Source organism: Rhinolophus sinicus, chromosome 1 (assembly GCF_057876585.1).
Source record: "Rhinolophus sinicus isolate RSI-liver-muscle chromosome 1, RSI-T2T, whole genome shotgun sequence".
In the NCBI taxonomy this organism is placed as follows: Eukaryota; Metazoa; Chordata; class Mammalia; order Chiroptera; family Rhinolophidae; genus Rhinolophus; species Rhinolophus sinicus.
The window spans coordinates 90367375-90382041 of NC_142501.1; the positions used below are offsets into that span (position 1 = coordinate 90367375).

Below are 14667 nucleotides of genomic sequence, written 5' to 3' on the forward strand. Positions count from 1 at the left end.
CTGATTACTCTCACTTGCCAGGCACTGTGTGAGGCCCTGGGAATACAAAGATGAATAAGGCAAAGCCCCTGAGGGCCTGTCCTGTCTTGATCCCTTTGCTGAGGCAAGTTTGTTGTGTCTCCTTGGCACAGGTGACAGAGCAAGTTCTGGTGATAATTGGCCGCCTCTTCTCCCTCATGTCTCCATCCAAACTCAAGAACGAAGTGAAGCGGTTAATCCGATGGTTAATGATTTTGATATCCACAAAAGTGACATCTTTCTACATTTCCCAGGTGATTGGGGTGGAGGTGAAAAGGAAATTTAACTACTTCATGCATTCCATATTTATTGAGTGGTTAATGCTAGAATCGGCAAAGCATGGCCCACAGGCCAAATCTAGCCTGAGGCTTGTTTTTGTAAACTAAGGTTTTACTGGAACTCAGCCATGCCCATTTGTAAAATCTACCTCATGCTTTGAATATCTCAGATTTCTCTGTCTTGGACTTTTAGACCCAGATTTCAAAGGCTGATGAGATTAGGTCCAGCCCACCTGGTAATCTCCCTATTTTAAGGTCCACTGGTATGGGACTTCCCTAATTACACCTGCAAAATCCCTTCACATCAACACTTAGACTAGTGCTTGACTGAGAAACTGGGAGGAGGTATGTGCACACCAGAGGCCTGGAATTTTGGGGGCCAGGTCAGAATTCTGCCCGTGATAGAAACGTTGTACCAACATTAGATGTTTTAAGAGAAGAGGACTGAGAACCAGAGCCCAACCTTTCTCGTTGTTTCGGTCGTTCTTTCAGTTCTGTGGCATTTCTCACACCAAGGTCCCTGACAACTTTTGTGTGTGTGTGTTTTTTGTTTGTTTTTTAAAGATTTTATTGGGGAAGGGGAACAGGACTTTATTGGGAACAGTGTGTACTTCCAGGAATTTTTTCCAAGTCAAGTTGTTGTCCTTTCAGTCTTAGTTGTGGAGGGCGCAGCTCAGCTCCAGGTCCAGTTGCCGTTGCTAGTTGCAGGGGGCACAGCCCACCATCCCTTGTAGGAGTCGAACCAGCAACCTTGTGGTTGACAGGATGCGCTCCAACCAACTGAGCCACCTGGGAGCTCAGCGGCAGCTCAGCTCAAGGTGCCGTGTTCAATGTTAGTTGCAGGGGGCGCTGCCCCCCATCCCTTGCGGAGTCAAGGAATGGAACTGGCAACCTTGTGGTTGAGAGCCCACTGGCCCATGCGGGAATCGAACCGGCAGCCTTCAGAGTTAGGAGCATGGAGCTCTAACCGCCTGAGCCACCGGGCCGGCCCCCCACCAACTTTTAATGGGTATTCCGCAAAAAAAGAATGTGTTTTTTAGCAAAATGGGTGGGAAATACTGAGTTAAAAATTAAACAAATTTCTTAACTGTAGGACTTCTCATAGTCTTCAATATGTGGCTTAGTCTGGTCCTCCAAGAAGCAGATAACAATTGGAATTAAAGGTACAAGAGATGTATTGAAGGAACACTTGTGAGGAAAAATGGAAGGAGCCAGAGGAGGCTGGAAGGACCATCGACTGAGATGCAGGTCTGACCCTTGATAAAGGAGAAGGAAGGAAAGAAGGAAAGAAGGGAAGAAATGAGGGTGGTTGGGAGGGCTAAGTTTATAGTGTAGTTCTAAGAAAGTTTTAGCAATGCCAACAGGGAGTCATTGAGCCAAAATTACCCATCAGAAAAGTCCCACATTTTGCATGAATAGGCCTGTCTTAGAGGACCTGCTATGCTCATTTGTTGGCTGGCAGAAACCTGTGGGAATTGGGCCTCAGTTTTAACACAGTAATGGGTTTTAGAGCATGGAAGCTAGAGATATTGGTCAGTTATGCCCCTCAGGGTGGGCATCTGAGAGGCACATTTTTCATGGTTGCTCAAGATGTTAATATGCACTTGTAAGATTCCAAGAGGAGAACTTTTATTTGAGTGCAGCATGTTTAGCATCAAGTTTCAGGGACCACAGTTTGTGTTCTACCATTGCACTGCCACCTTGGTATATGAAGAGTTGACCTTTCTCACGTATGTGCTCTGAGTTCTCTCCATTAGTGGATCAGCCACAGTATCTTATTTACTTACCCTCCTCTCACGTATTGCCTAAGGGTAAGGTCTATGAATCTGGAACAGACCTTTGCTCTGAGAAGTCAACTAGCGAGTTGGAGGATGAAATTCATAACCTAACTGCTAGTTTGCAGATTGGCCAGGAAGAGATTCTCCCCTATGTCTTGGTTGACAGTGGAAATGTTTTGGCTACTTCTTTCTTTTCTCTCCTCCTCCTCTGTCACTACAGGGGATAGTGGTTAAGAATCGAGATATTTGTCAGTCTGTAGTATAATTCTGTTTGGCCATCAACTAGCACTAACCAGCTCTATTTAGGAAGGCTGGTCCATTTGGGGGGTCAATCAGGTGAACCAAAAGAGAGGAAATGTTAAATATTCAAAATCCAGTGAGGACAATTCTGCTTCTGGGAAGGATGTGGTCACTGAGGCTAGATTTACTCTCTTTCTTGAAACAACTGAAAAAAATACATGAAATAATGGTTTTCAAGACATTGGACATCTGGCAACAAAGGACAGTGATACCTGAGAGACTGGATAAACATGAAATAAGCTCTATAACTGCCCCAGCTTACTTCCTTAAGGCAGTGGCAGAGGGAAAGAAAACCTAGGAAGAATCTGATGGACTTCCTGAGTTGAGAAGGTGGTGACAAGAGTCCAGGGAGACCGAGGTAGCTGGAGTTCACAGGGCAAGAATACTAAACAGTCCGTGTGTGTGAGGAAATGGTCCCAGACAAGGAAAAGAACCAAGACTTGAAAGAACAGCAGCTAGAACTCACACAAGGCCAAGAATAATACTTGTTCCCACTAACCAACGTAAAATCTCTTAATTCACAGGGCATTAGGTAGAATACTGAGGATGTGTGGGGGCAAAATTAACAGTAGGCTTCTAAAATTAACAAAATTAACAGAATGCGCTTCTGGTTCTAACAAATCTTAAAAGCAAGACCAAAAAGGATCAAATTATTTCCAAGTAACTTAACAGTTTCCCAGGGAAAACTCAAGAATATTTACAAGAATATAAAAATATCCAGCACCCAATTAGGTAAGTTCACAGTGAATGGCATTAAATAAAAATTCAGCAGGCATGCAAGAAGCAGAAAAATATGACTTATGAAAAGGAGAAAAATCAATCACAACTGACCCAGAACTCACACAGATGTTGGAAGTAGCAGACAAGGACATTAAAATGGATATTATAACTATGTTCTATTGTTTAAAAACTAGAGGAAAGATTAAGTAAATTAAGTAGAAACAAGGAAAAATATTTTTTAAAAAGATCCAAATTGAACTTATAGAGCTAAAATCTAGAATATCTGCAATAAAAGAAAAATACTGGATGGGATCAATATCAGATTAGACATTGCCAAAGGAAAACTTGGTTAACTTAAAGACCTAGCAACAGAAACTATACAAATGAAATAGAAAAAAGAAAAGATGAAAAAAATGAAAGAAAGTATCAGTGAGGCATATGACAACTTCAAGCAGCCTAATTTATGTGCACTTGAAGTCCCCTCATAAAGGGGAGAGACAGAAAGTATATTTGAAGAAATAGTGGTTGAAAATTTTCCAAATCTGAGGCTAAGTATAAACCCACAGATCCAAGACACTCAATGAACTCCAAACACAAAAATATAAAAAAACTACACTAAGGCATGCCATAATCAAATTCCTCAAAACCAGTGAAAAAGAGAAATTTTTAATTGCCTCAAATAAAAACAAAAGAACAACAACAAAAACATGTCTCATATGGAGAAATAAAGACAACAATAAGAGTATATTTCTCAATGGAAACAAAGCAAGTGAGAAGATAGTGGAATAACACCTTCAAAGTACTGAAGGAAAAACATTATGTCTCAGAATTCTATAACAGTGGAAATGTCTTTCAAAAATGAATGGAAAATAGGATTTCTGGTCAAGATGATGGAGTAGGTAAATGCTGTGCTTTCTTCTTCTCGTGTCCACATCAAAATTACAACTACAGAACAACCAACATTGAGAAGTGCCTGAAGTCTAGCTGAACTGAAGTCTTACAACTAAAAACATACAGAAGAAACGAACTTGAGTCTGGTGGGAGGGGCAAAGTTGTGGAATGGGCTGGTCCCACCCCTGTGTGTGGCAGTTAAAAATTGGGAGGCATATCTTGGCTGTGGCAGTCCCCCCTGAGGAGAGAGAAGTTCCAGCCCCACACCAGGCTCCCTAGCCCAGGGTTCCAGTGCTGGGAAGAGAAGTCCTCACATCTTCTGGCTGTGAAAACCAACGAAGATTGTGGCTGGGTGAGACAGAAGGCAGCTGGAGTCCCAGGCATTCCTCTTAAAGGGCCTGTGCACAAACTTACTCATTGACAGACACTCCCTCTGAGCTCCAGCACTGAGGCAGCAGCTTGAAAGACAGCAGGGACATATGGAAAGGAATTGAGTTGTCTGGCTTCAGAGCAAGGGCTTGAGGGGTAGCTTTATCCCAGGCAGAACTACTGGCAGATTCCAGTATTGGCATGCATATGCAAGCAGGAGCCATATCTGAGTTTGCATCAACCTGATTAACACCATTCATTTGCCCCGTTGTGGTGATTCCCTGAGGGTCCTCCCCACAACTTTTGGGCACACCCAAACCGCTACCAGTGGCTTTTCCATACAAACAAGCTGTCTTGGTTCATGCTGTGAACTTTCCTAAAATCTCTCAAAGGTTTGCAAAACCCAAACAACCAGCATCTGGCTTCAGTGTGTCCCATACCTCTGGCTGAGCAGCCTCAAAGCCGGCACTAGCAGCACCAGGCCTCAGTTTGTGGCTTGGCCTCTCAAGGTAACTCCAAGCCCAACCCAGCCATTTGCAGATTGCTTTGTGGCTCATGCCAGGTGGCCCCTGGCAGGGCACAGGCTGCAGCTCAACTTGGCCTATGGTGGGTCCTCTCCCAGGAGTCTCCAGAGTTGGCATGCTAGGTAGCCAGCTTCAGACTGAGCAGGAGCATCAACTGGCTGCCTCCAAGGACAAAACACACAAAGAGCAGGCTGGGCTGGCACCAGAGCTCAGCTAAAGCAAAACCTGCTCCTTAAACCCTGCTCCTTAAGATCAGCCCTGTACCACAGCTCCTCCTCTGTAGTCATAGTCAGTCCCCACAGCCAATCAGCCTGAGAGTCAATCTCTCCTGTTGACATGCCAACAGTAACCAAGGCTCAACTACAACAGGAGGGCACATCCAATGCACACAAGGGACACACCTGCAGCATCCAGATCAGGTGGCCAGGGAGACTGCACCACTGGGCGCCACAGGATACCTACTACCTAAGGCCACTCTGCTAAGACTGGGAGACATAGCAGCCCTATCTGATACATAGAACAAATACAGGGAGGCAGCCACAATGGGGAGACAAAGAAACATGTCCCAAATGAAAGAACAGAATGAAGCTCCAGAAAAAGAACTAAACGAAATGGAGACAAGCAATCTACCAGCAGCAGAGTTCAGAACACTGATTACAAGGATGCTCAATGAACTTAGGGGAAGAACAAATGAACTCAGAATTTTAACAAAGACCTAGGAAACATAAAAATGCAATAGAAAACATTAAAAAAGGTCAAAAATGAAGAATATAATAACCGAATTAAAGAATTAGAGGGAGTGAACAGTAGATTAGATGAAGCAGAGGATCAAATCAATGATTTGTAGCGGAAAACACCCAGTCAGAACAACAAAAAGAAAAATGAATCCCCCAAAATGAGGATAGTTTAAGTGGTCTCTGTTACAGCATCAATCATAACAACATTTGCATTGTAGGGGTACCAGAAGGAGAAGAGACAGTGCAAGGAATTGAAAACCTATTTCAAGAAATAATGACAGAAAACTTCCCTAACCTGGTGAAGGAAATAGACACACAAGCCCAGAAGTGCAGAGAGTCCCAAACATGATGAACTGAAAGAGGCCCACACCAGGACACATCATAATTAGAATGCTAAAGGTTGAAGACAAAGAATTAAAAGCAGCAAGAGAAAAGCAGTTCCCTAAAAGGGAGCTCCCATAAGACTGGCAGCTGATTTCTCAACAGAAACCTTGCAGGCCAGAAGGGAGTGGCAGGAAATATTCAAAGTGATGAAAAGCAACGACTTACAACCAAGATTACCCTACCCAGCAAAGCTATCATTTAGAATTAAAGGACGGATAAAGAGCTTCCCAGGCAAGAAAAAGCTAAAGGAGTTCATCACCACCAAACCAGTATTACAAGAAATGTTAGAGGGACTGCTTTAAGAAGGAGAAGGAGAAGTAGCTGGGGAAGGAGAAGGAGAAGAAAAGGTAAAAAGTATGAATAATGAAGTGGCAATAATTACATGTCTATGAACAATTACTTTAAATGTGAATGGATTAAATGCTCCAAAAGACATAGGGTGGCTGACTGGATAAGAAAATAAGACTCTTACATATGCTTATGCTGCCTACAAGAGACTCACCTCAGATCAAATGACACACAGTCCGAAAGTAAAAGGATGGAAAAAGATATTACATGAAAATGGAAAAACAACAACAACAACAACAAAAAAAACCTGGGATAGCAATACTTATACCAGACAAAATAGATTCTGTAAAAAGCTATAACAAGAGACAAAGAAGAACCCAGTAATCCTACTTCTGGGTATGTATCCAAAGAAACCCAAAATGCTATTTTGAGAGTATGTTCACTTCAGCATTGTTTACAATGCCCAAGATGTGGAGGCAGCCTGGGTGTCTGTTGATGGATGAAAGAATAAAGAGGAGGTGGTACATACATATGAGGTTTGATGAAAAAAAAAGAGAGAAAAGAAAATACAGTGAATGCTGCTGCTAAGTGCCATCTAACAGAAAGGCAGGGACCTTCAATACAGGAAGGGGCACATCAAACCTTCATAATAGCGTGTGACAAATTTCAACTTGTTCAGTGTAGTCAGTTGGGTGTGAGCTACTGTTGAGAGAAGCTGTTATTTCCCGGCTGTAATCATGGATCACAAACAATGCATTAACGTGAAATTTTGTGTCACACATCGCTTCTGGCATGGCAATTTCTGTCAAATAAAAACATTATGGTGTGTCCTCATCTACTTTATTCACCAGATCTGGCACCATGTGACTTCTGACACTTCCCAAAGTCAAAATGACCATGAAAGGTAAACGTTTCGAATCGATTTAGGGCATCCAGACAGCCACAACAGCGCAACTAAGGACACTCATGAGATAGGACTTCCATAACTGCTTCAGAAAGTGGCAAGAATGATGGGATAAGTGTGTTCAAAGGGGGTGGGGGGGAATTCGGGGTATTTTGAGAGAGATTAATGGCAATGTGTCTTTTACTATAATAATTTTTTTTATTTAAACATTCACCGTATTTTTTTTTTTTTTTTTTTTATCACAACTCGTACAATGGAATATTGCTTGACCATAGAAGGGAATGGGACCTTGCCATCTGTGGATGGACCTGGACGGTATTTTGCTGGAGGGTATTTTGCTGAGTGGAGTTTGTCAGACAGGGAAAGACAGATACAATGTGATTTTGTTTACATGTGGAATCTAAAGAACAAAATAAACAAAACAGAAACAAACTCATAGCTACAGAAAATATTTTGATGGTTGTTAGATGGGAGGGTGGTTGCGGGTGTAGGTGAAAAAAGGGAAGGGATTAAGAAGTACAAATTGGTTGTTACAAAGTAGTCATGGGGATGTTGGATATAGCATATTCCCATATATTGTAATAACTATTCGTGGTGTCAGATGAGTACTAGATTTATTGGGTTGATAGATGGAAGGGGGTTTGGGGGGCAGGGTAAAAATGGTTAAAAGATTAGGAAGTACGAATTGGTATTTACAAAAGTCATGGAGATGTAAAGTACAGCATAGAGAATATAGTCAATGATACGGTAATAACTATGTAAGGTGCCAGGTGGGTACTAGTTGCATCACGCGTGACAAGGATTGTGGGGAGCGAGGAGGGCAGCGCAGGATTAAGAAATACAGTAGCCAAGAATAGTGTGCAAGTGGGGCCAAGGGACTGCAGCCTCAAGAGCTGAACCCCGAATTGGGCCTACACATAGCTTTTATTACTTAGGTGGGGAAGTAGAGGAGATAAAGCTTGTCAATCTCAAGATCTGTGAATTCCATACATTATAATAGGAAACTGACTCAAGCTAATCACCCTTGCCTGCAGGCAGCTGCACCATAAGTCTTAGGATGTCTGTACTTCCCCAAGGGACAAAACCTATATGCATATGAATAGATGGAGAGCACATCATTGAATCTCTTCCCCTGCAGGTTGTGGGAAGGAATGCAGCCACAGAGGCAGAGGCTCTCCTTAGCCTGGGGAAGGTGGGGGGCTGTGCCCACCTCTATGAACCCCGTGGGTTCTCCTGTTGGTCCCCACACAGCTCCACCTGCCTTGAGTTGTCCCCCCCCAATGGGGAATCTTACTCGTCATTGGGTGACCAGCCATCTTTCTAGGGCCAAACAGGGAGACATAAGGTGCAAGCACAAAGGTGAAGCAAAGTCCCTAAAAGGATCCGTCTCACAGACTCTCCTTGCTTTAGGGGCAGGTACGAGGGGGCACATCAGGTACTAGACTAGTCAGGGGGATCATTTCTTAAATTATATAAATATCTAACCACTATGCTGTACACCTGAAATTAATATAAAATAATATTGAATGTCAACTGTAATTGAAAAATTGAAAGGGGGGTAAAGGTGAAGGGGAATAAGAGGTGCAAATTTCTAGATATAAAATAAGTCACGGGGATGTAATGTACAACATAGGGAATATAGTCAATAATATTGTGATAGCGTGGGACAGTGTCAGGTGGTTGCTGGGCTTATCATGGTGATCACTTCTTTTTTTTCTTTTTTTTTATTTTCTTTGGTGATCACTTCTTTAGATATATAAATGTTGACTAACTATGGTGTGCATCTGAAGCTAATATAATATTGTAGGTATTACTTTCTATGGTGTACACCGTAATCACAATCAGAGATTTCAACACCCCTCTTTCAATAATGGATAGAGCAAGTAGATAATCAGTATATAAAAGTTTTAAATATTATCAAACAATTTGACCTAATTGACATACAGATTGGAAAGAAGGTACAATTGTCTTTATTCTCAGGGAACATGATCATCTATACAAAAATTTGAAAAAGTTTTCTAACTTTTCTAATAAATCTGAAAAACAAAGATATGTAAGACCTGTACACTGGAAACTACTAATCATTGCTCAGAGAGATTAAAGAAGACCTAAATAAATGGAAATATATGCTGTATTCATGAATTAGAAGATTCAATATAGCTAAGATATCAGTTCTTCCCAAATTGATTTATAGATTCAATACAATCCTAGTCAAGATCCCAGCAGGCTTTTTTTAAAAAAATGAGAATTGATAAGCTGATTCTAAAATTCATATGAAGTGCAAAAATCCCAGTATAGCCAAACCAGTTTAGAAAAAGAATTACTTACGTAACTACAGTAATGAAGACAGTGCGATATTGGCATCAAGATAGACAGATAGATGAATGGAACAGAATAGAGGATAATCCAAAAATAGACCTACACATACGAGGTGTGATTAAAAGATATGGTGAATGTTTAAATAAAAGAATTTATTACAGTAAAAGACGCATTACCATTAATCCCCCTCATAATTCCCCTCACTCGCTTCTAACACACTTATCCCATCATTCTTGCCACTTTCTGAAGCAGTTCTGGAAGTCCTCTTTAGTGAGTGTCTTGTGCTGTTGTGGCTGCCTTGATGTCCTGAATCGATTCAAAATGTTTACCTTTCATGGTCATTTTGACTTTGGGGAAGAGCCAGAGGTCACATGGTGCCAGATCTGGTGAATAAGTTAGATGAGGACACACCATAACGTTTTTCTTTGACAGAAATTGCTGTATACCAGAAGTGATGTGTGACACAGAGCGTTGTCATGATGGAGGATGATTTATAGCACACTTTAAAACACAGCTTCTCTCAACTGTAGCTCACACCCAACTGATTGCACCAAAGAAGTGAAATTTGTCACACACTGTTACTAAGGTTCAATGTGCCACTTCCCATATTGAAGACCCCTGCCTTTCCATTGGATGACACTTGGCAGCACCATTCACCATAATTTTTTATCTCACTTTGTATATGGTCAATTGATTTTTGGCAAAGGTGAAGAGACAATTGTTTGGAGAAAGAATAGTCTCTTCAACATATGGTGCTGGGACATTCGGATATCCATATGCAAAAAGATGAACTTCAACACATACCTCACCCCATGTATAAAAAATTAGCTCAAAATGGGTAATACTTAAATGTAAACCCTGAAACTATCAAAGTTCTACATGTAAGTATAGGAGAAATTTGTGTGAACTTCGCTTAGGCAAAGATATCTTAGTTCCAACACCAGAAACATGATCCATAAAAGAAAAAACAGGTAAATAAATTTGACTTCATCAAAGTGAACAATTTCTGTTTTTTGAAAGCTTTTAAGAGAATTAAAAAATAAGCCTCAGGCTGGGAGAAAATATTTGAAAATTATATATATGTATCTAGAATATATAAAGAATTCTCAAAACTCAATTTAAGAATTTTAAAAACTGACAAAATTTCAGTAGATGCTTTATCAGAGATGATATGGGGATGGCGAATTGGCAGGAAAAGTTGCTGAGCATCATTTTGACCTTAGGAGATTTAAAATCACAGTGAAATGCCACTGCACATCTGTTAGAATGTAAATTGGCACAACCATTTTATAAAACAGTTTGGCAGTTTCTAAAAAATCAGTGAGAGATTTATAGTGACAGAAAGCAGATCAGTGCTTTTCCTGGGAAAAGGAAAGGTGTTGGGGGGTGGGGAAAGAGGGATTGCAAAGAGATAAGACGGAACTTTCGGCAGTGGTGGATATGTTCATTATCTTAATAGTGGAGATGGTTTCATGGGTGTCTACGTTTATCAAAACTTACTATATATGTGTCCTTTATTATCTGTCAATTAGACATCAATAAAGCCTTTTTTAGAAAGTCAAATGGAATGTTTACACATATGGAAACTATAGCTATTTGTAGAACTCTCATACAAGCAATAAGAACAACCCACAAAGCAATAGAATCCATTAGCTAGAGGGTAGGTATTTAAGCTTTTAAACTTGGTTTTCTGGATTTTGAAAATCAGAGAATAGAACCAGTTCTTGCTTTGGCCGTGATTAATTTATCTTGCTTCTTTGAAGTCAGCCAGCACCTGCAATGCTGAATTGCCCTGTGTTTCCGTGGTATAATGAGATTATTTGAAAATAAGTGTAGCTTCCTGGGTGAGGTGAAACAGCAGCTTGTGGCCATATTTGATTATGGAAAACTAGACTCTGAGCTTTTCTTGAAAAGGTCTAGGAGGTCAGTGTGAAGCTATGCCGGCATGGGCCGTCCTCAGAGAGATGTGAGGCCAGCGGCTGTCCCTTGAGGCTGTGGCAAGGGCTGGCTGACTCTGTCCTTACATACACAGTGTATTTGCCAACTTGTGGGTTCCCTGGCTCGCAGTGACTGCAGAAGAATTAATGTGGAATTCCAGCTGGAAAACATTACAGGCATTCTGTTCACCCAGGTGAGTTCTGTGGGGCTGGAAGTGTCCCAGGCTTGCTCTTCCTCTTTCCTTTGGAGGCGATGGCCCCCTAGCTCAGGTCACAACCTCCACATGGCCCAGGTGTCTATTGCATGGTGACCTTAACTGTATACACCTCAGGCTTCCCTGGATTAGGCAAATGCCCGGATTCTGGTCGCAGAGAGGGACATTCTCCATGAGGTGACTTGGGTATATTCTGTGTGTTTCTTGGGGGTGGAGGTCTTTGTTTTCCCCCTACACTGGTTAAAAGGCCGTTCAAACCACTCCATCATGCCCGTGGGAAATGTCAGGCCTGCTGTGTTGCAGCCTAGAGTAGGAAGAGGACAACTGAACATTTTGCAAAAAGTTGTTAGCTTCCATCTGTGTAATTTGTTGGCCGTTGCCTTCTTTCCTCTGGGGTTGTGAATGTGTGTTCCTGGGTTCTATTTGCATGTTAGCCTTATGGCCAAGTGCCACACTTTTCATGGTTGCATGCCTCGGTTTCCCCATCTATGCCCAGGGCCTCTGGTTTCAGTCCTCCTAGGTCTGATGGCCTTGGTCTCCCCACAGCTGAGTGAAGAAGTCAACAACTCAGATCCTAACTCTGTAAAGAACCACATTCTCACCCTGAAGGCTTTCCACATGCTGAGTAAGTTAACACACTTCCGGAGCCCCAGGTATGTGTGTGGGTGTGTACTCAGGACCTTGTCTCTCCCAGGACTGGAATGGAAGCCTAGATTGCCATGAGGGGCTTCCATCCTCTAAACGAAATGCAAAGTAATGCATGTCAACTTTGCCTGAAATTCAATGAATGTCAAAGGGCATAGACCTTGCTCCACCGTTCCCACTCCGTCACCTGGGCTTGGCTTCCCTTTCTCCTTCAGTCATTCCCAGCTCAGAAAGGTGCTAATGTGATTATAGCACTGACGATTGTGAGAGAGACACGAAAGGGCACATGGTGGGGCAGCGGAGGGCCAGGCCTAGCTCAGGGAAAACATCTTCCCCAAGCTTGGCACAGGGGAATGCTGGACAAACACCAGCTCTCTTTCTTCCTCCTTTTTTCCCAACCCAATGGACCCTCCATTGTCCAGCCCGTGGCATCAGTGGGTTGCCGTGAGCATAATTTACTCCTGCTTACCACCTGCCACCAAGCATACTGTTGATTCCCTGTATCCATGCCCTTCTGATAGCAAAGTTGTACAGCGACCAGGTGGTATTCTTAATACGAAAGACCATGGAATCCAAGGACCCAGCCAAGGCAGTATCAGCCCTTCAAGTGTTCATGAATGTGTTCGAGGAAGGTGAGTGGGGGTTGAGCCCAGTCTTATGGATCTTCTCTCCCATGACATCTCCTTTTTCTGGGAGCCAGTCCCATAGAGTAGTGAAAAGCGCAGTTTTACACTCAGTGTAAGTCAGTGGGTTCAATCTTGACTTCGACTCTTACTCGCTGTGCAAACTGGGGCAGATTACATTAGTCTGTACCTCTATTTCCTCATCTGAGAAGTGGGGGTACAGTAATACCTATCTTTTTTTTTTTTTTAGAGATTTTTTTCCCCAAAGATTTTATTGGGGAAGGGGAACAGGACTTTATTGTGTACTTCCAGGCCTTTTTTCCAAGTCAAGTTGTTGTCCTTTCAGTCTTAGTTGTGGAGGGTGCCGTTCAGCTTCAAGTTGTTCTTTCAGTCTTAGTTGTGGAGGGCGCAGCTCAGCTCCAGGTCCAGTTGCCGTTTTCTAGTTGCAGGGGGCACAGCCCACCATCCCTTGTGGGAGTCGAACCGGCAACCTTGTGGTTGAGAGGACGCGCTCCAACCAACTGAGCCATCAGGGAGCTCAGCGGCAGCTCAGCTCAAGGTGCTGTGTTCAATCTTAGTTGCAGGGGGCAGAGCCCACCATCCCTTGCGGGACTCGAGAAGTTGAACCGGCAACCTTGTGGTTGAGAGCCCACTGGCCCATGTGGGAATCGAACCGGCAGCCTTCGGAGTTAGGAACATGGAGCTCTAACTGCCTGAGCCACCGGGCCGGCCCAGTAATACCTATCTTAAGTGTTTTAGTGAGAATTAAATGAGAAAACATATGCTTAGACATATGAAAAACATATGCTTAGACATATTAAATGAGAAAACATATGCCCACTGTGCAGTCTGTTTTATAGTGGTTAGTGTATGATTACTATTTGGGAGTGTGGGCTTCAACTCCAATCAAGTGTTTGCCAAACCTTCGCTGTGTGCCTAGCACGGTGCAAGGCATGGACAATACATAAATAAGACACGGTCCCTACTCTCCAGGAGTAGGGACGATGAGCCTGTTCACACAGCGAAATGATGTGAAATCATATGTGGTAAGTTGCTTACATGTGAGCATGACAGCGTGTGGCAGAAACGCAGAGGGCATCAGTCTGTCAGGGGAGATGGGTTTGGCTCCATGGAGGAGATGTACTGAGAGCAGGGAAGGAGAGCGTGAGTCAGGAGAGGAAATTCACTCTGTAAAGAGCAGTGGTGGCTGTTTGAAAGGTTGAAATGTACAGAGGGAGGGAGAACAGCTTGAGGGGTGAGGTGGTTTTGCGTGGGCAGTCACGGAGACTGACGATGGCTGAGGCTCGTGCCAGCTTGATGAAAATACTGTTTTAGGTCACTCTTCAGTCTGGTTTGGAGCAAAGGGATGGTGGAGATGACCTCTGGGCTTCCACCTGGCCTTTGCAGACCAGGACTGTACCTAGAACCCCTCTTACCTATCTTCTATGCCCCCCAAAACAACAGAGGAGGAGGGGGCAACTGATCCTCCACTGCATGTCTGCCTTCTCTCTAGTGCCCCAGACAGAGAAACTGCAGAGAGACGTGATGCATTCGACCATTATTGTGATTCAGGACAATCTCAAACCAGTGAGCAGAAAGGCGGGATGTGTAGGCTGGGAGGGCGGCTGCGTTCTTGAGAACTTGAGGTCTTGTAAAAAGGAGAGGGGAAGGCTTTGGGGGTGAGGGGAGAGGTAAAGCACCCTTGCCAAGCCAGTTCTGACCTCAGACCACTGCCCG

At 43.1% G+C, this 14667-nt stretch overlaps 1 protein-coding gene across 2 annotated transcripts in view; it reads left to right on the forward strand.

Moving 5' to 3' along the window:
* LOC141570056 (maestro heat-like repeat-containing protein family member 1) overlaps positions 1 to 14667 on the forward strand; it is a 69833-nt gene that overhangs the window by 50241 nt on the left and 4925 nt on the right. The window contains exons 7-11 of one of the 2 annotated variants that reach the window (XM_088801489.1): positions 132 to 272; positions 11543 to 11641; positions 12209 to 12287; positions 12829 to 12939; positions 14444 to 14517. In XM_088801489.1, coding sequence (XP_088657615.1) covers positions 132 to 272; positions 11543 to 11641; positions 12209 to 12287; positions 12829 to 12939; positions 14444 to 14517 — 504 coding nt within the window. The remainder of the gene's footprint in view (positions 1 to 131; positions 273 to 11542; positions 11642 to 12208; positions 12288 to 12828; positions 12940 to 14443; positions 14518 to 14667) is intronic. The other variant, XR_012493817.2, reaches the window with a different exon arrangement.